The sequence below is a fragment of the Ursus americanus genome, chromosome 14, assembly GCF_024610735.1.
Source record: "Ursus americanus isolate L20-20 chromosome 14, mUrsAme1.1.p, whole genome shotgun sequence".
In the NCBI taxonomy this organism is placed as follows: Eukaryota; Metazoa; Chordata; class Mammalia; order Carnivora; family Ursidae; genus Ursus; species Ursus americanus.
Genome location: NC_142140.1, coordinates 58,185,534 through 58,211,872, shown reverse-complemented (window position 1 = coordinate 58,211,872; position 26,339 = coordinate 58,185,534). Strand labels below are relative to the sequence as shown.

The 26,339-nt window shown below is 47.8% G+C and overlaps 2 protein-coding genes across 10 annotated transcripts in view; both read left to right on the top strand.

Annotated features, from left to right (window-relative positions):
• The window catches only part of LOC123793972 (uncharacterized), a 64,786-nt gene extending 60,263 nt beyond the window's left edge, over positions 1–4,523 (top strand). For 3 of the 6 annotated variants that reach the window (XM_087867410.1, XM_087867409.1, XM_045800074.2), the window contains one exon: positions 165–4,522. In XM_087867410.1, coding sequence (XP_087723536.1) covers positions 165–1,608 — 1,444 coding nt within the window. In that variant the 3' untranslated portion in view covers positions 1,609–4,522. Of the gene's footprint in view, positions 1–164 lie in introns of all 6 variants that reach the window. The other 3 variants (XM_045800078.2, XM_045800077.2, XM_045800075.2) reach the window with 2 other exon arrangements.
• Positions 4,524–14,492: 9,969 nt separating this feature from the next.
• The window catches only part of ZNF57 (zinc finger protein 57), a 37,615-nt gene continuing 25,768 nt past the window's right edge, over positions 14,493–26,339 (top strand). For 3 of the 4 annotated variants that reach the window (XR_015726736.1, XR_015726735.1, XM_045800072.2), the window contains exon 1: positions 14,493–14,790. Coding sequence is in view for 2 of the 4 variants with exons in the window: in XM_045800072.2 (XP_045656028.2) it covers positions 14,503–14,790 (288 nt within the window). In the remaining 2 variants the exon portion in view is untranslated. Of the gene's footprint in view, positions 14,791–20,827; positions 20,866–26,339 lie in introns of all 4 variants that reach the window. The other variant, XM_087867408.1, reaches the window with a different exon arrangement.

Genomic DNA, 26,339 nt, shown 5'->3' with positions numbered 1-26,339 from the left:
CTTGTTTCACGTTGTTACCGTGGAGACAGTGCCACAAACATGCCCATTCTTTGGAAATGGCCATTATGTAGTCAAATAATGACTAATAAGTATCAGTAGGTCATTAGTAAGGAGTTGGGTTATAATCATTATTCCCTAACAGTGTGCCTTCCTGTTTTGACCAGAAGTCATTGGGCGGAGCATGTGTGGGAGAGCAATGAAGGTAATCAGTGCAGAGAAACCGTAAACCAGACTACAGGTCTTACTGTGCTTGAGGATTGTCCTGCTGGAGAGAAATCCTGGGAAGCCTTCAGAGATGGTTCTTTCCCTGAGAATCCAGGAACATCTCAGCAGTGGTGTCACGAACCTAGTCCCTGTGCGGAATGTGGGCCGGCCTGCAGCTGTGTCTCGAGCCACAGCCCTTATGTTGACATAGACCTTGGCGGGAAACCCTACGAACACCAGGACACTGGGACAGACTTGAGTCTCGATAGTAAAAAATCTTTAGAGGGCAGGAAATGTGGAGAAGCTTTCGCTCACACCTCATCCTTTCAGGATCATGTGCAAAGTCACTGTGGACAGAGTGTCCATGTGTGTGACGTGTGTGGGAAAGCCTTTACGTATAATTCTGATCTTACACATGATGTGAGAACTCACGGTGGAGTGAAACCCAGTAATTGTACAGACTGTGGGAAAGCCTACATTTCCCTCTCATACTCTCAAGATTACTCAAGTAATCAAACTGAGAAACGACTTTTTGGATGTGGGCAGTGTGGGAAAGCCTTCAGTCGTCAGGCCTACCTTCTAGTACATGTGAGGACACACACTGGGGAGAGACCCTATGAATGTCAGCAGTGTGAGAAGACCTTCACAGATGGTGGAAATCTGCGAGAACATGTGAGAACACACACGGGGGAGAGGCCATATGAATGTCAGCTGTGTGGGAAGACCTTCAAGTATAACTCAGGCCTGCGAGCACATATGAGGGCACACAATGGGGAGAGACCCTATAAATGTCAGCACTGTGGGAAAGCCTTCACTGGTCACTATTCCCTTCTAGTACACGTGAGAACACACACAGGGGAAAGGCCCTATGAATGTGTGGAGTGTGGGAAAACTTTCCGGAAGTGTGAACATTTTACCCGTCACATGACCACGCACAGTACAGTAAAACCCTTTGAATGTAAGGAGTGTGACAGAGCCTTCCGGGATCGCACAGACCTTCGAATACATATGAGGACACACACTGGGGAAAGACCCTATGAATGTCATCAATGTGGGAAATCCTTCATACATCTTGGAAATCTGCAAGGACATGTGAGAACGCACACAGGGGAGAGACCATATCAATGTGAGCACTGTGGGAAGACCTTCAGGTATAACTCAGACCTGCGAGAACACATGAGGACGCACACTGGGGAGAGACCCTATAAATGTCCGCAGTGTGGGAAAGCCTTCATTCGTCGCTATGCCCTTCTGGTACATGTGAGAAGACATACAGAGGGTGGACACGTGGAATGTAAAGAGTGTGGGAGAGCGTATAAGTTTTCCTCATCCCTTCGAGCGCATATGAAGAAACACGCTGGGGAGAGACCTTCACTAGTCGCCGCTCCCTTCAAGAGCACGTGAGAAATCGCAGTGGACAGTATCCCTTTGAATCTAAGGACTCTGGTAAGACTTTCCAGTGTCCCATACACCCGCAGGTATGTGTGATGACACGGGGCAGAACTGTATGAATGTCCACACCCTGGAAAAGCCTTCAGTTGTCCCTCTTCTTTTGAGGACGCGTGTGAAAGCACCGTGATGTGAAACCCTGTGAACTTAAGAATCGTGGAAATGCCTTCAGGTATCTCATCCGTCTGGGAGCACAGACACAATGTGGGAAAGCACTTAATACTCCCTATAAGTGGTTTTTAAAATGCAAGCCAATACACTAGAGGTGAGCCTGAATGGACACAATTTTGGGAAAACTTCCAATATTTAACTTCATGTGTTTTGTTCATGAAGATTCTGACAGGACAGAAATCGTTTCATTGTTACAAACATGGCTTTGTTTTTGCAAGTGCCTCTTCCTTAATAGAGACGCGAAGTGTCCTAATTCCCAGTTCATGTCACTGATATGAACACTAATGGTGGTAAGTGTCCTTCTTTGTCCTCTACATCTGTACAGCATACACTTTGTTATCTCAGACTTGAGGTAATCACGTGGATACGTGTAACATGTCTCTTTTCCATTACAATGTCTCTTGGACCCAGGGGTGACAAGAATATGTCTGTTTGGGGCAGGAGGAAGATACATACAACTTCATATAATTTTAGAAAAGGATTTCTTGAATTGTACATTCCAGCATGTTCCTAGTGTATGATCATGACATGAGACTTGTCCTGTTGAACGTTCTTTTCTGTTGCGTGTTGCGGATACTGGCATTTCCTGATTCTGTATTACCTCTTCTTTTCAGTCGTTAGTATTGAAAGCTATATTTTCAGGGGGCCTGGGTGGCACAGTTGGTTAACGTATCCAACTCTTTGGTTTCAGCTCAGATCGTGATCTCAGGGTTGTGAGATCGAGCCCCACATCAGCTCCGTGCTCAGCTCGGAGTCTGCTTGAGATTCTCTCTTCCTCTCCTTCTGCCCCCTCCCCCCCAAAATAAATAAATAAATCTTAAATTAAAAAAGAAAGATATTTTCACTTCAGTTCTCTCTTTTCATTGAATGAATAATTGTTAAAATTCTCATATTGGGGGGCGCCTGGGTGGCTCAATCGTTAAGCGTCTGCCTTCAGCTCAGGGCGTGATCCCAGCGTTCTGGGATCGAGCCCCACATCAGGCTCCTTTGCTGGGAGTCTGCTTCTTCCTCTCCCACTCCCCCTGCTTGTGTTCCCTCTCTTGCTGGCTGTCTCTCGCTCTGTCAAATAAACAAATAAAATCTTTTAAAAAAAAATTCTCGTATTGGTTTATCTTCTCTGAGCCTATCTTTTGATGTCTGTGGTCTTTCTTGTTCCAAATTACAACTTGGAAGAAATCCCTTTGCTCTATGTCTCAGGTTTGCCTATTTATTTCCATGGTCAGTGATTCTGTTAGAAATACCAGCAAAGTGCTTTCCTCTAGCCCCCAGGAGATCATGTGTGGAGTGCCCAGTATCCTTAGTATCAGCCAGATCACCTGGCCAAAATATGGTACCTGGTAAATTTTGGACATAGGAGCCTTTTCAGTTTTATCCACATTGGAGGTAAAAACACTTCATTGTTTCCACAATATAACAGTCCTGAGGTACCCAAAAAGGCATACCAGCTATGGGACCAACTGTTTGTGGTCTTACCCTTGGGTAAGGTACATGGCCAAGGAAGGGTGTGTAACTCCTCCTGTTGGTTGGCTGTCAGAGGGACCTGTAGTGCTGCCTTAGTACCTTCCAAAGAGTCTGCAGGGCGACTGGATGACTCAGCAGAGCGTGCAGCTCTTGGTCTTGGCGTTGTGGGTTTGAGCCCCACGCCGGGTATAGGAATAGCTTTAAAAAAATGATTATAAAATTGTAAAAAGAATTTGGAATAGCATTCCCAAGTTAGTACTTACTACTTTCATCCTTTTTAAAAGGTCCATCAGGAGACTATGAAAAATCTTTATTTTTTCGAGGAGTGACGTGTAAAATGGCACAGGGACTGAAGGCATGATGTGTCAGCAGTAAGCAGTCATGCGGGGCTTTGCCTGGATCCAAATGTGGTCTGGCTCCAAGATCAGATCCCCTAAGTATTGATCTTGGGTTTGAGCAAACTACACATTTTTGAAACTCTGTCCCTTTAAGCCAAAAGTTTAACAGGGAGATGGTGTCCTGCGTTGAAGGAAAGCAGAGAATGAAATTACCTCCATATTGTAACAAAGTTGAGATGCAGAAAACTCTCTATGACTCAGAGCAACCTTAGGGTTTGTGAAAAGGAAGAAAGATTCTCTGTGGGTCCCTGGGGGCATGACTGTCCAGGGGTATTTCTATGCTTCCAAGTGAAAGGAAAAACTGGCTACACTTAGCAGCTGGAATACTAAAAATGCACTAAAAATAGCCACACATGCACCCCAAAGTTTTCTATAAGGACAATTTGGAGTCCGCTATGATCGTCATGAAAAGGGCCTGCAGGTTTTTGCATGCAAGTCTGAATTTTGTTCCACTCAACAGGCTTAAGGAAAAAACTACAATTGCTCAGTAGTATTTCCAGTGAGTATTCTAGCATCCCTGGAGAAACATGGGTTTCTGTTTCCCTAACATTTTCATATTGTTCCAGTTGGGCCAGCTCCATCCAGTGTGTGTCTGGCCCTCACCAACAAACATGTGAGCTAATTGCTATAAATCTGAGAAACCAGGTTGGTAAGTTCGAATAACTGTTAAATTCCTCAGCACACCATTGGGGACACTCCATCACTTTGGGAAACTCTGGCTCGCAGTTCAGCCTTAGTCCAGGCATTTATTCGGATCCCCAGTGGGGCCCATTTTAATAGGTTCAGGAGAGGAAGGACTGGGGCGGGAAACATAGAAAAAGGGAACTTTAGTGGGAAGATTCGAATGAGGGTGGGGGGTACACAGGAGGTGGGGACGAAGCAGAGGGAGGAAAGGAAGAGGACACTGGAGGTCTGCACATCATGTGGCTGCCACCTGTCTGTAGACAAAGAAGATGGGGGAGGTGAACGTGGCTCAGAAGCCATTTTGATACCTTTCAATGGTCTGTTTGCTTCTGTTAATTGAGAAATAGAACTTTGCAGAGAATCAACTTTAGATCCCGGTAATGTTTGGAAACTTCAAAATACCCGTTAAGATAGGCATCCGATTTGGTTTTGACAATTCTAGAGCCATGGCTGTCCACTTCTCTTTAGCTCGGAGTCCGTTTGGGGGGATCAGAAGTCTCCAATAATGGCCATTGATGTTCTAAGTTCTTTGTGATGGAATTAGTCCAAGTACTTAGAAACACACATGAGGAGACGCCATAGTTTTTAAACATTAAACTAGAGGGGTGCCCTCAAAGCGTTTCTATGACTGGGATCCCATTTCTTGGGTTTTTCTTTCGAACAAAAAGAGAAATTCCTAAAAGCCACCGCTTCAGTAGGAACTGGCTGTTTCCAAAAGGACTTGTTCCGAAGGACAGCACAGTTCCAGGCGGGAACGGTCGGAGTCCACACATTCGTTGGACCAAAGGCCAGCACGCTTCCAAAAGGCACAGTTTATGACACCAAGTAAGTTAACCTTACCTGTTGGTTATCGTACCAGCAAAAATGGATTAATACGGAATAACAAGCATTGCAAATAAGGACATGCAAGAAATGGCAAAACCAGAGAACAAAAAAGAGGCCGCTTGTTTGGAGGAAAGGGGAGAGTTGGGAGGGCTTATTGTCAAGAAAAAGACAATTTGGGGAAACTGGTCTTTTGAAGATGGTGGCTTCTCATTGGTTGATCCGTGACCATCTCTCATTGGCTGGCCTGTTGGTGCAGGGAGTAAAGCTTTCTCACTGTGGCAGGGGCAGTGAAGTCGGGTCCTCTTGCACCACGTTCCCTGTTGTGTGTGTCCAGCTGGCACGGGGTTGGACAGGAGAGCACCCACTATGGCCTCCAGCCTTCGTCTTAGCAAGGGTTCCCTTTAGCTACCACCTTTTATTCATAAAAGCTATTTAGTCCATCCTAATGGTGAAACCGTTCATATTGCTTATGTAGTGGCCTCCGACACGGGGCACCAGGAGTCATGGCCTTGCCGCTCAAAGAGTGTGCGATGGGGGGCCTGCCACATTCATGTTCCCTGCTTGTGGGTCAACAACTAGAACCAACTGCACTCCTGCTGAGGTGCGTCTTAGTAGTGGTGGGAATGACTTACATCTCAGGGCGCCTGGGGGGCTCAGCGGTTAAGCGTCTGCCTTCGGCTCAGGGCGTGATCCCAGCGTTATGGGATCGAGCCCCGCATCGGGCTCCTCTGCTATGAGCCTGCTTCTTCCTCTCCCACTCCCCCTGCTTGTGTTCCCCCTCTCGCTGGTTGTCTCTCTGTCGAATAAATAAAATCTTAAAAAAAAAAAAAAAAAAAAAGGAGTGACTTACATCTTGGTGCTCCAGGCATAAAGGAAACCCTGAGAAAAATAGTTTCAGGAAATGCTGCTTCTCATTGTTGTCCAAATAGCTTTGAAATGATTATGTGAACGTCGATACCAGAAAAAAAACATCCCCATCTCTCACTTCCTCTTGCTAGTAATTGTGCTAAATAACCACAGGACATTTCTTCCCATGATGGATGGGTAAGTGGTTGGTCAGGCTTCACCCAGCATGTGAGGCTCCTTGTATTAATTCCCGTGGAGGAAAGATGGGCCCTGCCTTTCTCTTTCCTTCAGACACTCGTGCTTCTGTTGATCTGCCCCCAGTCGACACAGGTCAGTTTCTGTCTCCGTCAGATGGCCCCCGGGATGCTTCTCTGGCCGTGGGTGTGGGGTGAGCATGGTTGTATTTTGGGTGGAGCCGGTTGGGCTTCGTGTCTGAGAGGGTGTGTAAGGAGAGCAGTCCCACTGGGACTTGGGGAAGGAAACGTACAGGAGTGTGGTAGCGTGAATGGACGAGAAGGATACCTGTGCAGTCTTTGCAGAGAGGACTGCTTCTGTCTAATTATTCCAACCACTGTGGGAATGGGCGTTGTGTGCTCGGTTCACCAGTGTGACCAGTGACCGTGTGGGTCCCACACACGAACGAGGGTCGGTGTAGGTGCACTGCACTGGAACAGCATGGAAGGTGTGCGTCACAACCATGTTTGGATGTCACTACTGGTGGGAAGGAGTCCATATGAGTGACGTGTTCCACGGAACTCTTTTTCGTACTAGTGCCATGAAATCCAATTTCAAACTTTTTTTTTTTTAACAAATTGTTAACCTTCCATGTACCCAGAGATAGTTTTCCTTGTGATTTTGGGGTCCTTTTGTCTCCAGTTCTCTTCAGGATCTGAGAGCGATGTTGTGCAGGGTGCCCACCTGACGTTTCTTTGTAGGCTGTGAATCTGCCCTGTTCTGTGTCCTTTAGTGGTTGACCAGTTATATGTGGCCAGACAAGGGACACAGGAAGGTCCAGGGAGACAGTTGCTTATACTCAGGTCCCAGAGGGACAGTCAGTGCTTGTAAAGAAGGGGTGACATTGGGGAGCGCCACGAGAGCGAGCACGAGCAGGCAGGTGGGAAGCGGTGAGCATGGGGACACGTGCCTGCAGTGCCGAGGTCCGTGTGCAGCGTGACGGTTTGCTTTGAGCCGAGTGTGTGGCACACGAGGGACGCTCAGTATTTGGCACCTGACACCAAGTGTAGAGTCTGGGAAAGGAAGGCTCGATTGGAATCATGACCCTGACTTGGTTCCTTTCTTGCTCTGCGGCCCTTGGAAAATCGCCTGCATCTGTCCGCCTCAGGTCGCTCCTACAAGGACATGGAAACAGTACCTACCTGGTAGAGTTTGCTGAGGAGCAGCCGGGTTGACGTGCGCTGAGTTCCTCTGTGGAGAACACTTAGCGCAGTGCCGGATGTGAGTAAGCAAGATGTCAGCGTTCACACGGTGAACGAGAACGGCAGACATGGCCTCACACAGGGGAGGCCGGCCTGGCGCTCACTCCGGGCTGTGGCTTTCCCTCACGGAGCAGAAACAGTTTCACCCACTTGTCCTCAGACGAAGCACTTTGTCGTCTGTGATGAGTCAGGGCCCATGGAGACCATGTCACGGTCATGTCGGTAAGAGGCTAAAGAACAGTCCAGTCTGTAAGGATCAGCAAATACTCCGTGCCTCTAGTTGCTGTGCCTGGTGCCTCTCTGTTCCCGGTTCCACGGCGCTGCGTCCTTCCTGCGCCCCAGATGAGAGCTGTTAAGATCTGCGGGGCGCCTGGGGGGCTCAGTCAGTTAGACGTCTGCCTTCGGCTCAGGTCAGGATCCCAGGGTCCTGGGATTGGGCCCCACATGGGGCTCCCTGCTCAGCGAGGAGTCTGCTTCTCCCTCCCCCCTGCCCCCTCTGTGCTCTTTCTCTGCCTTAAATAAATAAAGTTGAAGAGACTGTTAAAAAGAACTATTAAGATCTTCAGTCATAAAACTGCAGGTACCTCCTGATGGCATCTAATCCAGAGTAAAGGAGCACTTTGCGCTCAGTCCTCATCACACGTCTAATGTTCCATGTCAGAACGTGTCCTCATGCTGTACGTGTCACAGTGTGTCCCCCACACCCACAGCTCTGCAGCCCGTCCTGAGCTGTGTTCATCTGTCACTCTGAGCAGTAGGCTTCTCACTGCAGGTGTGGTCCTGGTGCTCGTTGGCTGGGGGACATTGGCCAAGTTTATCTCACTCTTACTAATGTTCTACAAGTGACGGTAATGACAAAAGTCTTAATATGTAAGATTTTTCAAAATTGACCCAGAAGAGAAACCGTCCATAAAATACTAGGTCCCTGGTACCATGACTAAGAACGTGTGACACTGTTGACCAAGAATAACAGCCAGGCTGAGGTGACAACCCGTTCAATGCAAAGGGACAAGTTGACAAAATCTCTTAGCCACTGGAAAGTACAGAGAATTACACTTGTAAATATACGAGTGATATTTAAGCACAGTTCAAGCACTTTCCTGGGAAACTGGCATCGAGTCTTCTGTTGGAGGAAACCAACGCACATTGTTTTTGATCTCACATCATTAGAATGAGTCAACACTTATCGATGACTTGGCTTCAGCTCTGTGTAAGTGAGGAACTCCCACGCTCAGCCCGAGCAACGAGGAAGGTGCTTGTTTCTCGCCTGGAAGGACGGACGTGTGCAGGCAGCAGAGGGTCGAGTCGCGTGGCCTCTAGTTATGCCATTGTATCTGTTGTCCTGAAATCAAGATCCCTGATCTCAAATTATTGAGAAGATGGGTGTTTGCTGTACAAATGAGGTATTTTTTTCCTTTTTAAAATATTTTTTTTAAAACTAAGCTTGCTGCTCAATGTGGGGCTCAAACTTAGGAAACTGAGATCAAGAGTGGAATGCGTCTGGCACCCACAAACGTGACCTTATACAAATCTGGTAAGAGCTAGAGAAGAGGGGAGTCGACTTACCAGAGAACATCAACAACCGAGACAGCCGAAATCGGTGGCGTGAGGGACACAGAGGGGCTTGCTGGCAACCCCGAATCTGCTGGCGATAGAATCTGATCCCTGGTGGGGAGACTTTGGAGTTACACGTGGAAGCCAGGACCACTAAGAAAACAGAAGGGAAAAGGTTGGTGTTTGGTTTGGGGACATGCCTGTTTGACAGGCTACTTGTGAGAATGATGGGCTGCAAGCTGTTACCCAGCCAGCTCCCATGTATTGGTCCATCCGTATGGTGACCCCAGCCCTAGATTAGGGCATCTTCACTAGTACTTTTAATACTCATGAAAGTTAGGCCACTGGTGAATTGTCACCTAGACTCATCAAGTCGGGAATTCTGGGAAAGAAGCCTGCTGGCCTCACCCACAACGAAATAACACAATTCAGTAGAACGGTCATTATCTACATGTACATTCATTGACCCTTCACAGTGGCATGAAAAATGTAGTGCAGTGAAGGGATGAGAGGAAAATGTATATGGAGATAGTACATATATTCAGAAATAGCCATGCATATATAGTCCGAAATACGTATGTATGTTTCAGAGACATGTATGTATATGTGGTTGGAAGGACTAGAAAAGCAAACGAGGAATGATTTCAGTTAACACTGCTAGTTGATACCTGAATTGATGATAAGATATAGACGGTACAGGCATACGCATACTCTGGGCTCAGTATTGTACCCCCAAATTTCATGTCAAATACATCCTTATCCAGAAATAAGGTGAACACAGAGGTAGTGACGATGGGACCGTACAGGATTAGGGTAGGTCTTGATCCAGTGATGGGTGTCCTTTTAAAAGTGGGAAATGTGGACACTGGGACCTTCAATTCATTGACAGACAGGGTTGGACCACGTGAGACAGAAGCAGGCAACGGCGTGATGTGTCTTCCCGCCAAGGAATGCACGGGATTGTTGGCAACCGCCAGACGCTGGGAGAGAGGCCTGGGACAGATTCTCCGTCGAAGCCCCGAGAAGGAACCGACCTTGCAGACAGCTTGATCTCAGGCTTGCAGCCTCCTCAATTGTGACACAACAGGTGTGTGTCGTTTCTGCCGCCCAGTGTGTGGCACATCGTTACGGCAGCCCCAGGAGATGAGCGCAGGTCTCGAGGAGGGAGGGTGCCCTGCATCCCAAAGGACAGCTGGAGGCCAGGGTGCCCATGGCAGAGTGAGGGGGAGGAGGAACAGCAGAGGGGAGAGGACGGTGACGTGGGTGGGTCTCCTGCGCTGGCTGCAGAGACTGATGTTGGTGGGTGGCCTGGACCCTCAGGAGGAGCTGCGAGGCAGCCTCACAGGATCCCTCTGTTACCATGACAACGGGCACTAGGATGGTGATGTCAGCCAAGGTGCTGGATCAGACTGGGTTGGGAGCAGAGGCGGTGATGTGGAGGTTGGACCCCAGATGCAACGTGAAGTTAGAGCCGTCAGAATGTCCTTGCTTGGAGGTGGGCTGAGAGAGAGAGTCCAGGGAGACTCGTCGTTTTGTTCGGGAAACTCTGGCATGATGGGGCTGCATCGGCCGAGATGTAGGTCTTCACACGCGGAGAAGCGGCAGGAGAGCACCTTGGAGCCCACTGAGCGGAGGTGAGAGCACACATGACAGGAGAGGGTAAGCTCTTTACAATGTTAATCGAGCTCACTAGATTCAAAACAAATGTGAAAAGTGACGTACTAGAAACTTCAGATTTACAGGCCAAAACTGTGGGATCACTAGAATAGCTGCAAGCAGTGGGATCAGCCCAGGACGGCGGCTGAGCCCTAGAAGGGCAGCACAGCCCAGGACACGACAGTGACGTGTCGGGTACAGAAGACCGAGCATGTTTGAACAAAGGAGGTTTGCTATAAAATGACATGAACCTTTTGACTCTTTTTCACGTGCAGTATAAAACAGGAACAGGTGTGCACACAGGTGATGAAAATAAGGATCCCAAAGGAAAGGACATTTTCGAAGGTGAGTTATCGCTGTCTGCAGTGGGGCGGTGGGTGGGGGTGGGTTTTCTGACAGGACATCAACCCAGGTAAGATGTGGGGTGTCGCCGCCTCTTTCTCGTCCATGTTGTGATGTCATGGATGTTTATTTTGTTACATTTCTGTCAAATGTACATTTCATGCACTTTGTGTATAATTTACAGGAGAGGGGGAGGGGCAGAAGGAGAGAGAAAGAGAATCTTGAACAGAATCCACACTGAGCTCAGAGCCCCACACAGGGCTCGATCTCCCAACCCTGAGATCATGACCGGAGCCGAAATCTAGAGTTGGACGCTTAACCGACTGAGCCACCCGGGGCCCCCAGTGCCGCATGTTAAATAACCTCTCTGACGTGGTCTTAGTGGGCGGGGGCATGTGATAGTACTCAGCCTTCCGTACGACAAATACACTTCCTAATGTAGGCCTGCGTGAGAGCTCTCACATCCTCTCGCAGCGCATCTCCAAAATGTGGTTCGTGAAAGAATCCGTACGTGGTGTAGACTGACTTGTTCGGTAGAATTGTATACACACCACGAATACCCAGCACTCTGGGCCCGTCAGCAGGATCAGAGATCTCCCAGCCAGCACTAGGCATGTGGGTGTGAGAGTGACCGTAAGAATGAAGGGCCTTGTCCTGTTTCATAGCCAAAGCCGACGTGTATATAGAACCTGAAGCCTAAGCGGTAATCAAAGAAGAAAGATAATTAACAGGTCTTGAGCGTGTGTTCAGGGTGTCCTTCCATCCATTTCTAATCACTATCAAAAAGATAGTATTGGAAGGATAACATGTAAAAGTCAAAGTAAGTTATTCAAGTATCACCATCAGCCTTACAAAGACTAGAGGGAGAACCTAATGTGAAAATTGTACAGTTATATTCACTGACATCGAAAAAGACCAGAACAAATGCAAATCTGGTGCATATTGTAGGAAATGAAAATCAATGTTGCCATGATGTGCATAAAACCAAATAGCTGAATCATTTTAATAGAATTCCATCAATATTATACACAATTTTTTCTTGGAACTTCACAAATCCCATTTCAGAATTGTATAAATAAGAACAAATGTTGAATCATAGCTATGCTTTTCTGAATAGTGAAGTGGAGGGACTTACTCTAAAATGATCAAGCATTAAAAACTTGCCATGTTGTAATAAGCAGAATGATGAAAGTATGGGAGCATAGAAGTACATTCACATAGAAACTAAAGGTCATCAGTTAAAATAGAAACTCCGTTACCTTTAAGTTCATGGCCTTTCCCAATAAACAGTTATGTAGGGACATGGCGTTATCAGGAGCATCTCGGGTCCAGGCCTTAGAGACAGCTCTGCTGAGAATCCCCAGCCCTGACGAGCTGTCCTGGGAAACCCAAGAGTGAGAGAAACACAGGGAGACATCTCCATGAATCCTCATTCAGTAAGGTCTTCAATGTGATGGGAAATCACAAGCAGCTTAAGAAAAAGTAGGTAGATCAGGCTTCAGCAAGATAGAATCGTTGGGGCATCAAAGGTCACTATCGAGAGATTGAAAGGACACCCAACGATGGGAGAGCATATTCGTAGATCCCCTACCTAAGATTTTAGTATCCCGAATACACAAAGAACTCCTGTCTGAATAGAAATCCCAAACAGTCCAGTTAAGCACTGAACACAAACTTACAGACACATTTCCTTTACGATGGTCTACAGATGGTCATAGACGCTGAGGTGACCCTCACCGTCCAGGGAAACGCAAGGCAAAACCACGATGGCAGACCACTTCCCACTCCCTGGGATGGCTAGCACCCAGAATTCAGACAACCAGGGTCAGCGGGGATGTGGGGAGCTCGGACCCCTTGTGCATAGCTGGTGGGGATGTAAACTCGGGCAGCTGATGTGGGACAAAGTTTGCTGGTTCCTCGAAAAGTCAAACACAGAATTACAGTGTGACCCAAGTATTCCAGTCCTACCAAAGTGGAATAAGATACTCAGACATACGTGTGGGAATGCTAGGTGCAAAACTATTCAAAACCCGCAAAAATGGGCCACTTCTCCCCTGTCTACCAGCCTGGATGCATGAAGAGAGTGTGGCGTATACCTGGGAGGGAGGATTATTCAGCCACAAAAGGGAGTGAAGCAGGGACACTGCTGCACTATGACTGAATCTTGAACGTATCATGCTATGTGTGAGACACCAGACATGCAAAGCCACAGAGTGTGAGTCCACTTAGAAAATACACAGAACTGGCAAGTCCTTAGAGACAGAGTTGCTCAGTGGTGGCCAAGAGGCACGGTTTCCTGGCTGTTTTGGCCTTTAAACTTGTTTTTCCTTCTTAAGATTTTATCTATTTGTCAGAGAGTGAGAGAGAGGGCACAAGCAGGGGGAGTGGCAGGCGGAGGAGAAGCAGGCTCCCTGCTGAGCAAGAAGCGGGAGGCGGGACTGGTCCCAGGACCCTGAGATCCTGACCTGAGCTGAAGGCAGACACACTGACTGAGCCATTCAGGCATCCCATGGCCTTTAAATTTGTTTTGACAAATGTAGATAAAATTCCCATACCAATAATAATAATAATAATTCCCATACCATATGGTCACACTTTTTTTTTTTTTTTTGAATACTGATGTTTTAGAGACAGAGAGTGGGGTAGGGGTGGTACGCGGGGAGGGGGGGGAGAGGGACAAGCTGACTCCGGAGGCCACTTGCTATTGACCGGGAGATCATGATCTGAGCCGAAATCAAGAGTCCGCAGCCTAACCCACTGAGGCACCCACGTGCCCCCATATGCCCACACTTTTTAGAGTAATAGTGCTCTGTTTCTGTCTGTTCACACTGTGCCATCCCGACACCATCTGAAGGAAATAGATCCCTTTACATTTCACGGTCTCAGGGACTGACTACAAACTTCCTCTGCCCCCTACCTTCCTTGCAGAATATAACGCACACCTGAGTTTTCTAATGTGTCCCACCTGTGGCCGTGCCTGGCTGGGGCCGCGGGGTTCCACATCCCACCGGGGCGAGGGACCCAAGACGCCTTTAGCTGACCTGAGGCCAGAGGACACGGGGGGAGGGGGGAGAATGGAGGGCGGGGCCTCCCTGTGTCAGGTCAGGTCAAAACCCTGGGAGAACTTGCCTTCCCTGCGGTGACGTCACCGGTTCTTGAGCTGTGCTTAAACACGGGGGACCGTTGCACTGTCACGTCACCCCCGTGTCACCACGGACAAATCTGTTCTGTCGCATCCCGATGGGGCTCCGCACAAGGGAGCTTCCGGGTAGAAACTGAGTCAGAGGAGCCAAGCTCTGGGCAGGCGGATGAGACACCTGTGTAGCGGCAGCCTGTCAGTCAGGATACTGGGGGCGAGGCCTTGGAGATCTGCCCAGTCTGGGACCACAGGGGAGGTGCTGGGACCACTGCCCAATCAGAACGTGAAGGGCGGCAGGGTGGCCTATCACAGCGCGGAATCGCGGAGTCTCCGAGCCATGTCCAATCAGGGCCGCAGGGAGGGCTCTGTGTTACCGTCCAATGAAGTCGCAGGGCCTGAAGCAAAGCCCAATGGGAGCGCGGAGGCGCGTATCGTGGTGAAAGGCTCATCCTCCGGAAACTGCCAATCGGGCCTGGGGGGCGGGATCCCGCCCTCGTGGGCCGCGTTCTGCGTCCGCCTGGGGCCGTGCTCACCTGCCCCGAGTTGGCCCGGGTGTTGTGTATGCGGAGCGCGCACTTGTCCAGGCTGCGGTGCCACGGAGAGCACGGAGCGGAGCGGCGGGATGGTGAGTCGCGGGCCCGAGTGAGACCGGGAGGGGCTCGGCTGGAAGTGGCCGCGGGTCCGGGTCTCCCAGACCCCGGGGCCCCGTCCGGAGTCTCCGCCCTCGGCCGCGGGGTGGGCTTCCGGCGTCCTGTCCGTCCTGGTGGGGGTCCCGCGCGTACCGACCGGCGTCTGTGCCATGGGTCACGGGGTGGGGTCCGGCGTCCTGTCCCCTGCCCTCGTGAGTCCCGGTGGTCCCACCCGATAACCTGTGGTGGCCGTGGAGTGGTTACCGGCGACCTGTCACATCCCCGCGTGTGGGCCCAGGGGTCCCGTCCCGCGTCTCTGCCGTGGGCCGCGGGGTGGGGTGCCGGTGTCCTGGTCACGTGGCCGCATGGCGTCCTGGGGGCCTGGGGGTTCCATCCTGAGCCTCCACTCTCGGGTGCGGGGTGGGGTCCCGGCGTCCTGTCCCCTCCCCGCGTGTGGGTCCCGTCCCGAGCGTCTGTCGTGGGTCGGGGGTGAGGTTCCGACCTCCTGTGACATCCCCGCGTGCTGGGTATCCGGGAGCACCACCCGCGGCGGCGGTAACGCCTGGGCGTGGGGGTCAGGGGCCCCATGGTGGACCTGGGAGATGAGCTCAATCAGGGCTTGGCTGAGGACACTTTATTACAGAGAACTTCCAACAGTGACAAGGTCCGATATCAGAGAGCCTCCGGCTCTCCAGTGACACAGAAGCAGGGCTTTGCTTTTGTGTCGGGGATGAGCAGCAAGGCCCAGGGTCAGGATGGGGCCGCTGCGCGGAAGGAAGGCCTTGTGGCTCAGGTCCCCAGGGCCTTGTTCCCCAGCTGGGTGGATGGTCACAGTGTGGCCCCCACAGTCTGGGGCCTGTGGGCAGGACAGTCTCCTGGGGAAAGTGTGGGCGGGAAAGGGACAGTGTCGGACAGTGGGTCACAGCAGTGTCGGATGAAACATGCGAATTCAGTGAGGAGAGGCTTGTATGGAGAAGGATGAGGGCAGAGGCTGGGGGGCAGGGGCCGTGCACTAGGGCAGGGGGGCTACATTAGAAGGGCCAATGCTGTGAGCCTAAGACCTGCAAGTGTCTCCAGCGTTGTGTAAAAGGGGTTTCTCTCTTCCAGAGAGGAGTAAGGAGGAGCAGGCATGACCAGGTGTGATGATGCCCCCGGGTTTCCGCCAGGCCAGCCTGTCCCCAGGAGGGGCTGTGTGTGGCCCGGGCAGAGGGCAGGCCCACCACGTTCAGGGTCAGGAGGAAGGAGAGAAACCAGACCAGCGTTGGGGCAGCAGGCATTCTGTGCCCGTGGGTCGGTGGGGACAAGCAGCTGAGCGAGTCGTGGATGAGGCACAGTGTGGCTTTGGGGGGATCTGTGCCCGGCCCAGTAGTGGGTGAACAGGGGACACTTTCCTGTGAGTCCTATATTGGTGGAATAGGGAAGGGGCCATTTTTGCAGCCTGCTGTATTCCAGACCCCAGCAGGGGAGGGGAGGGAGTTCCTTTCACCTCCAGAGATGTTTGCCCAGGAGCACAGGGCTCAGGTCGAGCCTGCCCGTCCCCTGGGGCAGCATTGTCCTGTCTAGCTCAGCACTGACAGCTCGCTCTTGGGTGGCCTTTTGCCTTTTTTTTTTTTTTTTAAGATTTTATTTATTTATTTGACAGAGAGAGAGAGAGCCAGCAAGAGAGGGAACACAAGCAGGGGGAGTGGGAGAGGAAGAAGCAGGCTCCCAGCAGAGGAGCCCGATGTGGGGCTCGATCCCGGAACGCCAGGATCACGCCCTCAGCCGAAGGCAGACTTTTAAGGACTGAGCCCCCAGGCGTCCTCCTTTCTTCTCCTTTATTGTGGAGCGTAGTCAATGGGTCACGTCTTGCTTTTCCTGCTGACTCGTGTTAGTCTGGGGCTTATCCAGAGAACGTCCACTGGGGGAAAAGTGTCTCAGTCCAAAAAATGTCCCTGTTCATTAGGTTTGGGGGGAATATGCAGGGGGTTCCCCACCTTCTTGTCAGGTGACTCTGGTGTTCGCAAGTACGGAAGACTTCAGTGCCGTATCTGCAGGGGTGAGGTTTTTAAACTGTAGTGCGAGCAGCTCCCAGTGCGCTGCCCCAGAACGGCTGTTCTCCTCTTTGGATCTGCAGCTCGACCTTGTTTTCCTCACCAGGCAGCGTATGGCTTGATTGTGCCTCTGTTGGTCCTGCCTAAGCGAACAGTACCAGAGTCATTTTACTGGTGCTGTGTGGCTCTCAGCCCTTTCTAGCGCTTCTGAGCCTCGGCTGGTCACCGCTACTTTGTTCTTAATTTTATTTCCACGTGCAGAATGCACCTGAATATTTCTACGCTTGAAAGAAAAATTGTGGGATTGTAGATTATGGCTAACTTCAATTTACTAGGATATGATGGGGGCCTGTATGAAATGTCATGCCCTCTCTTTCCCCCATTTGTACCTGTGTTTAATCCTTCCATGTGATGTCAGCACCTAGAAATGCCTAATGTATTTTTTTCCATCTAATGTGTGAGCCAGAGTTTCCCCCTGATTACGTATAGTTCTGACTTCTTATAATTGAGGCTGAGCGTGTGGGGTTTCATCTTGTGTGGAAGATTTTCCTGGCAGACCCCAGCTCTAGTTTGTGCGTTGATTTGTTTTCTTTACACACTCTGGACATGAGTCCTTTGTCATTTTAGGCAGTGCAGGCATTTTCTCCTGGAGGGTGATTTACCTTTCCCTACCTTTATTCGGTGCTACTGAATGGACTCCTCTGAATTTTAAGAGAATCATGTTTGTCAGTGCCTTCCTTTGTAACTTAGTCTTTTCCCCCTTATATTAAAAAACTTTGCAATAGCAAGTCCTAGAATATTTGTGTTTACCTCCTTCTGCAAGTGTTCTGCTTGTAAAATCTGCAGTAAATTGTTTTTTTCTACGTGAAGTTGGTATGAAGGGCGTTCATCATCCCCCATAGATAACCTCTGGCACCACCTTCTGTGGGAAAGTGTCCCGCTTTTCCACCACTGGGCGGAGCCTGCCGGGACTGGGCGGAGCCTGCCGGGACTGGGCGGAGCCTGCCGGGACTGGGCGGAGCCTGCCGGGACTGGGCGGAGCCTGCCCGCCATCTGCATGGAGGCCTGTGTCAGTGGCTTCCATTCTCACGCACTGCTCTTGCACACGGGCCCGATTTGGTTGTTCCTCACAGGCCTTTTAGGGAACGTCTCTCCCCCTTGTTCTGTAGAAAACTTGTCTATTCATAGACATTTGCCTTCAGTTTCAGTTTTGTGAGGTAGTTTTTCATAAATTCAAACCTACAAAGCCCAGGGTGGTCTGGGATTTCATGGAACGTCATCACGAGTCTGGTTTTCTTTCGGCGAACACGCGCCCCTTCCGTTTCTGCCTTTCCACTCTGATGTCATCCGGGAGCATTTTCGGATGCTTCCTTTACGCTCATTTTACGTGTCTGTTAGACATTGTACTTGGAAAGCCTCCGGTTGCCCCACGTCTTTCCACGTTCACAGAGGACACTTGAGTTCCGACACTCCGGTCACTGGATATGCGGCTGTTTCCCCGCACCGGACAACCGCAGCTGGAGCTGGGTGGCCGGCATCTCGCTCAACTCTGACACTTCGTGTCTGGAGACGGCATCACACCCCTGCGGCTGGCGTCCCGTCCGTAGGGCTGCCTCCGCTCCAGCAGCCTATTGCAGTTAGCAGGGCCCAGGTCACCCGCACGTGTCCGACTTGGCTGCAGGTCAGCGGTTCCCACCACGCGCTCCTCGGAGTTCGTTGGCAGAGCTGCTCACAGAACTCCGGGACCAAACACTGCAGTTACCGCTGTGTTGAGGAATATGGTGAAGGGTCCGAAGAACAGCCGGATGAAGAGGTGCGCAGGGGAGGCTCCTGAGCACAGGAGCTTCTGTCCCTGTGGGGTTGGGGTGCATCATCCTCCTGGCGTGGATCCGATCACCTAGCTGATGCTTTCCGCACCCCGTACTGTTGGGATTTTAGAGGCGTCCTCACCTAGGCACAGTCCGTGATTACCTGTGATCCTAGACCCTCTCCTGAGACTGGAGGGATGCGGTGTGGGGCTGCAATTTCCAAGCCTGTGGTCATGGCTTGATCTTTCTGGTGACCAGCCCCCGTCCACGAGCCCCCCAGTCACCTCATTAGCATAAAAGATGCTCCCAGTGCTCTTACGACTTTGTAATTTACACGGATTTCAGGAGCTCTGCTAAGAACTGGAGGCAGAGACCAATACATATATTCTCTTACCTCACAGACATACTTTAGGACTTAAAAAATCTGTAATAAATTGAAAAATTGTCATTAGGGGTGGCTGGGTGGCTCAGTCGGTTAAGTGTCTGTCTTTGGCTGGGGTCATGATCCCGGGGTCCTGGGATCGAGTCCCACACAGGGCTCCTTGCTCAGCAGGGAGCTTACTTCTCCCTCTGCCTACTGCACCCCCTGCTTGTGCTCTCTCTCTCTCCCTCACAAAGAAATAGGTGAGATCTTAAAAGAAAAGAAAGGAAAAGGAAGAAATTAATTTTTTAAAAAGTTGTCATTAATATTAGTTACATATATTCTAGGTTAGACTCTAAAAATTTTTCTTTGTTATTTTTTAATTTTAATCACCTGGTACTCATCATGATTGCCTCCTTAATCCCCATCCCCTATTTCCCCCATCCCCCACCCACCTCCCCTCTGGTAACCATCAGTTTGTTCTCTATGGTTAAAAGTCTGTTTCTTGGTTTGTCTCTCTTTACCCCCCTTCCTTTCTTTGTTTCTTAAATTCCACTTGACTGAGATCATATGGTGTTTGTTTTTCCTCTTTCTCTGATTTATTTCACTCAGCATAATATTCTCTGGCTCCATTCACGTTGTTGCAAATGACAATATTTCATTTCTTTTTATGGCTGAGTAATATTCCATTGCATGTATACACAGCTTCTTTATCCATTCATCAGTTGATGGACACTTGGGTTGTTTCTGTTTCTTCACTATCAAAAAAAAAATACTGCAATAAACATCAGGGTGCATATATCCCTTTGAATTAGTGTTTTTGTATTTTTTTGGGTAAATACCTAGTAGTTCAATTGTGGGATCATTGGATAGCTCTATTTTTAACTTTTTGAGAAAACTCCATACTGTTTTCCAGAGTGACTGCACCAGTTTGCATTCCCACCAACAGTGCAAGAGGGTTCCCCTTTCTCCTCATCCTCACCAACACCTGTTGTTTCCTGTGTTATTGATTTTAGCCATTTGGACAGGTGTGAGGTGATATCCATCCTGTTTTGATTGGCATTTCCCTAATGATGAGGGATGTTGAGCTCTTTTCATGTGTCTGTTGGCCATCTGTAGGCTTCTTTGGAGAAATTGTTAATGTCTCCTGTTCATTTTTAATTTAATTTAATCATTTAGAGAGAGAGAGAGAGTGCAAATGGGGGTGGGGAGAGGGGGGAGGGAGAGAGAATCTTAAGTAGGCACCATGCCCAGTGATGTGGGGCTTGAGCTCATGACCCTGAGCCAAAATAAAGATTCGGAGGCTTAACTGACTGAGCCACCCAGGCAGCCCTGCCCATATGTTAGATGCATTGTTTTTTGGATCTTGAGTTGTATAACTCCTTTATATATTTTGAATACTAACCTTTTATTGGATACGTCATTTGCAGATATCTTCTCCCATTTTGTAGGTGGCCATTAGTTTTGTTGGTTGTTTCCTTTGCTGTGCAGAAGCTTTTTATTTGGATGTAGTCCCAATAGTTTATTTTTGCTTTTATTTCCCTTGCCTTGCGAGACATACCTAGAAAAAAGTTGCTGTGGCTGATGTCAGAGAAATTACTGCCTGTCCTCTTTTCTAGGATTTTTGTGGTTTCAGATCTCACGTTTAGGTCGCTAATCTGTTTTGAATTTATTTTTGTGGTGTGAGAAAGCGGTCCAGTTTCTTTCTTTTGCGTGTTGCTGTCCAGTTTTCCCAACACCATTTGTTGAAGAGACTGTCCTTTTCCCATTGGATGTTCTTTCCTGCTTTGTCGAAGATGAATTCACCATATCATTGTGGTTTTATTTCTAGATGTTTCCATCGTGTTCCATCGATCTGTCTACTTGTATGTGAGTACCACACTGTTTTGATTACTACAATCTTGTGACATAACTTGAAGCCCAGAATTGTGATGCCTCCAGGTTTGCCTCTTTTTAAAGCCTGCTTTGACTATTGGAGGTCTTTTGTGGTTCCATCGAAATTTTAGGGTGGTTGTTTCTAGTTCTGTGAAAATGCCATTGGTATTCGATAGGGATTGCATCAAACGTGTAGATTGCTTTGGGTAGTGTAGATATTGTAACAGTGTTTGTTCTTCCGGTCCACGAGCGTGGGACGTCTTTCCATTTCTTTGCATGGTCCTCAATTTCTTCCATCTGTGTTTTAGTTTTCAGAGTGTAGGTCTTTTCACCTCTTTGGTTAGGTTTATTCCTGTGTTTCTTCTGTATCTTATTATTTTGTTGCAAGTGTAAATGGGATAGTTTTCTTAATTTCTCTTTCCGCTGTTTCCTTTTTGGTATATGGGAACGCAACAAATTTCCGTACGTTATTTTGGACCCTGCCACTTCCCTGAGATTGCTTATCAGTTCTGGCAGTTTTTTGGTGCAGTCTTTTAGGTTTACTATGTAGAGTATCATGCCATCTGCAAATAGTGACAGTTTTACTTCTTCCTTACTGATGGATGCCTTTTGTTTCACCCTGTTGTCTGATTGCTGAGGCTGGGACTTCCAGTACTATGTCGAATAAAAGTGGTGAGAGTGGGGGCGCCTGGGTGGCACAGCGGTTAAGCGTCTGCCTTCGGCTCAGGGCGTGATCCCGGCGTTACGGGATCGAGCCCCACATCAGGCTCCTCCGCTATGAGCCTGCTTCTTCCTCTCCCACTCCCCCTGCTTGTGTTCCCTCTCTCGCTGGCTGTCTCTGTCTCTGTCAAATAAATAAATAAATAAAATCTTTAAAAAAAAAAAAGTGGTGAGAGTGGACATGCCTGTCATGTTCCTGACCTTAGGGGAAAAGTTCTTACTTCTTCCCCATTGAGGATGATATTAGCTGTGGGTTTTTGTTTTTGTTTTTTTAAAGTTTTTATTTAGTCATTTGAGGAGAGTGCCAGAGCACGAGAGCATGAGCAGGGGGGAAGGGCAGATGGAGAGGGAGAAGCCGACTCCCTGCTGAGCAGGGAGCCTGATGTGGGGCTCAATCCCAGGACCCTGAGATCATGACCTGAGCCAAAGGCAGATGCCCAAGTGACTGAGCCACCCAGCCGCCCTTGTGGGTTTTTCGTATATGGCCTTTATTATGCTGAGGTACATTCCCTCTAAACCTACTTCGTTGAGTGTTTTTATCACGAATGGTTGTTGTACTTTGGTAAATGCTTTTTCTGCATCTATTGAGATGATCATATGGTTCTTGTCCTTTCTCTTATTAATGTGATATATCGTGTTGATTTGTGAATATTGAACCACCTTGCAACCCTGGAATAAATCCCACTTGATGGTGATGAATGATTTTTATAAAGATATTGTTGGATTTGGTTTGCTAGTATTTTGTTGAGGAGTTTTGCTTCTATGGTCATCAGAGATATTGGCCTATAGTTCTCTTTTTTTGTGGTGTCTTTATCTGGTTTTAATGCTGGCTTCATAGGGTGAAGTTTTCTTCCCTCTTCTATTTTTTGGAGTAGTTTGAGAAGAGTAGGTATTAACTCTTCTTTAAATATTGGGTAGAATTTGCCTGTGAAGCCATCTGGTCCTGGAAGTTTGTTTGTTGGTAGTTTTTTTTTTTTTTTTTTTTACTGATACAATTTATTTTATTTTTTATTTTTTTGCTGGTTATAGGTCTGTTTGAATTTTCTATTTTTTCCTGTTTCATGTTTGGTTGTTTATATGTTTCTAGGAATTTATCCATTTCTTCTATGTTGTCCAGTTTGTTGGCATATAATTTGTCCTAATATTTTCTTACAATTGTTTGTATTTCTGTAGTGGTTGTTATTTCTCCTCTCTCATTTGTGAGTTTATTTATTTGGGTCTTTTCTCTTTTTGTCTTGATGCGTCTGGCTAGAGGTCTGTCAGTGTTATTGATCTTTTCAAAGAACCATCTCCTTGTTTCATTAATACGTTCCATTGTTTTTTAAGTTTGTATGTCATTTATTTCTGCTCTAATTTTCCCCCCTGCTCTAATCTTTATTATTTCCTCCCTTCTGCTGGTTTTAGGTTTTGCTTGTTGTTCTTTTTCTAGCTCCTTTAGTGGTAAAGTTAGGTGGTTGTTCTCTGAGATCTTTCTTGCTTCTTGAGGTAGGCCTGTATTGGTATAGATGTCCCTCTTAGAATCACTGTTGCTCTGTTCCAAAGGTTCTGAAACACTGTGTTTTTATTTTCATTTGTTTCCGTGTGCTTTATTTCTTTTATTTCCTGTTTAACCCGTTCATATTTAACCTCCATATATACGTGGTCTTTCTAGGTTTCTTCTTGTGGCTAATTTCATAGTACTGCGGTCAGAAAAGATGCATGATTTAGTATCAGTCTTCTTGAATTTGTTGAGGCTTGTTTTGTGGGCTAATATGTGATCTATTCTGGAGAATGTTCCGCGTGTACTTGGAAATAATGTGTATTCTGCTGTTTAAGGATGGAATTTCTTTTTTTTTTTTTTTTTAAGATTTTATTTATTTGTTTGACAGAGATAGAGACAGCCAGTGAGAGAGGGAACACAAGCAGGGGGAGTGGGAGAGGGAGAAGCAGGCTCCCAGCGGAGGAGCCTGATGTGGGGCTCGATCCCAGGACTCCGGGATTACGCCCTGAGCCGAGAGCAGATGCTTAATGCCTGCGCCACCCAGGCGCCCCTAAGGATGGAATTTCTTAATATGTCTTTTAAGTCCATCTATTCCACTGCGTCATTTAAAGCCATTGTTTCCTTATTGATTTTCTGCTTAGATGATCTGTCCATTGATGTAAGTAGGCTGTTAAAGTCCACTACGGTTACTGGGTTATTACTGGTTAGTTCCTTTAGGTATGTTATTAACTGTTTTATATATTTGGGTGCTTCCAGATATATAGTGCATATATATTGTTGGGTGCATAGACATTTACAATTGTATTTTGTTGTATTGTTTCCTGTATTATTATATAGTGTCCTTTTTCATCTCTTTTTTTAAAAATATTTCTTATTTTTCTGAGAGAGCGAGCAAGCATGAGCCACGGGGGGGTGGTGGCGGGGAGCAGAGGGAAAAGCAGACTCCCCACTGAGTGGGGAGTCCAATGAGGGACTTGATCCCAGGACCATCATGACCTAAGCCAAAGGCAGACGCTTAACCGACTGAGCCACCCAGGTGCCCTCTTTGTCTCTTGTTTTTTTTTTTTTTTTATTGTTTTTTTATTATATTATGTTAGTCACCATACAGTACATCCCCGGTTTCCGATGTAAGGCTCGATGATTCATTAGTTGTGTATAACACCCAGTGCACTATGCAACACGTGCCCTCCTTACTACCCATCACCAGTCTATCCCATTCCCCCACCCCCCTCCCCTCTGAAGCCCTCAGTTTGTTTCTCAGAGTCCACAGTCTCTCATGCTTCATTCCCCCTTCTGATTACCCCCCTTTCTTTATCCCTTTCTTCCCCTACCGATCTTCCTCTTTGTCTCTTGTTACAGTCTTTGTTTTAAAGTCTATTTTGTCCCATATAGGTATTTCTACTCTGCTTTTCTTTTGACATCCATTTGCATGATAAATGTTTCTCCATCCCTTGTCTTTCAATCTGTAGTTGTCTTCAGGTCTAAAAGCGAGTCTCTTGTAGGCAGCATGTCGACGGATCTTATTTTTCTCCATTCTGTCACCATGTGTGTTTTGATAAGAGCATTTAGTCCTTGACATTCAAAGGAATTATTGGTAGATATGTATTTATTGCCATCTTATTACTTGTTTTGTGGTTGTTTCTGAAGAATTTTTTCTGATCCCTTCTTTCTTTTATGGTTTGCTGGTTTTCTTTAGTGACATATTTGGATTTCTTTTTATTTTTTTATTTTTTTTAAAGATTTTATTTATTTATTAGACAGAGACAGAGCCAGCGAGAGAGGGAACACAAGCAGGGGGAGTGGGAGAGGAAGAAGCAGGCTCCCAGCGGAGGAGCCTGATGTGGGGCTTGATCCCACAACGCCGGGATCACGCCCTGAGCCGAAGGCAGACGCTTAACCGCTGTGCCACCCAGGCGCCCCTGGATTTCTTTTTATTCTTTGCATATTTGTTAGTGGATTTTGATTTGTGCCTACCATTAGGTTTGTATGTTACCTCTTCCTCATGGTGTTTTGGACCAACTCTTGACTTCTTTCTGTGGAAATTCACAGTGCCTGGCTAGATAAGATTTAATAAACACATGCCTCCCTGGGTGAGGCTAGTTGAAAAGCAAAGGAGTGTCCAGAAAACTGGGCCCCCTTTAAAAGCCAGCTCCGCGTTGCAGCTCAATCCAGGAGAGCGTAGGAGAAACATTCTCTTTGGGGGTCACGCACTCCACATACTTCCTGTCTGCTCGCCCGTCACGAGCATGGCTTGTTCTGGGCACACAATACTCCCTATGCCACTGTCCTGATTGTTACAGCTTCACATTCCTTCTTGTTTTTCTCATTCCCTTGCTGTATTGATCACATTCACAATAAAGGTGGAGACAGAGTCTGGCTCAGGACCTTTCGCCACTAGAGCGTCTGGTTCCCATGCCCTTTCCTTTCTCCTGCTAAGGTGTCTGGAGTGATCTTTTCATTCGTTGCCTCAGGGTTTGCTGGCCAAACCCGACACCTCTCCTCCCCACATTTTAGGTATATGATCTCATATTTTACATCCTTTTATTCTGAGTTCCTTAACTCATGTTTTGCAGAAATACTCACTTTTACTGCTTTTGTTTCCTACCTTCATATTGTCATTTTTTATCTTTCCTTTTCTCTCAGAAAGTCCCCTTTAATACTTCTTACAGGGCTGGTTTAGTGGTCATGAACTCCTTCAGTTCATCTGGGAAACTGTCTCTCTCTTCTTCTGTTCTGAATGATAGCCCTGCTGGGTAGACTGTTGCTGGCTGCGGGTTTTTCCCACTCAGCACTTGGAATATATCACACCACTCCCTTCTGGCCTGGAAAGGTTCTGCTAAAATAAAGGAAGCCTTATGGGGGGGGGGGGTCCTTTGTATGTAACTGTCTTCTTTCGTCTTGCTGCTTTTACTATTTTTTCTTTATAACTATCTTTTGGCACTTTAATTACAATATGTCTTGGTGTGGATTTGCTTTTGTTGATTTTGTTGGCAGTTCTCTGTGCCTCCTGGATCTGCCTGTTTCCTTCCTCAGATTATGGACATTTGCAGGTATTATTTCGTCACATATATTCTCTGCCCCCTTTTCTCTCTCCTTCTTCTGGGACTCCTATAATATGAATGTCATTATGTTTGATGGGTTCCTGAAGTCTGTTCTCATTTTGCATAATTCTCCCCTTTTGTTCAGTTTGGTTACTTTCCATTACTCTGTCTTCTGGTCATTAATTCAGACCTCTGCTTTGTCTAGTCTGCTGTTCATTCCATCAAGC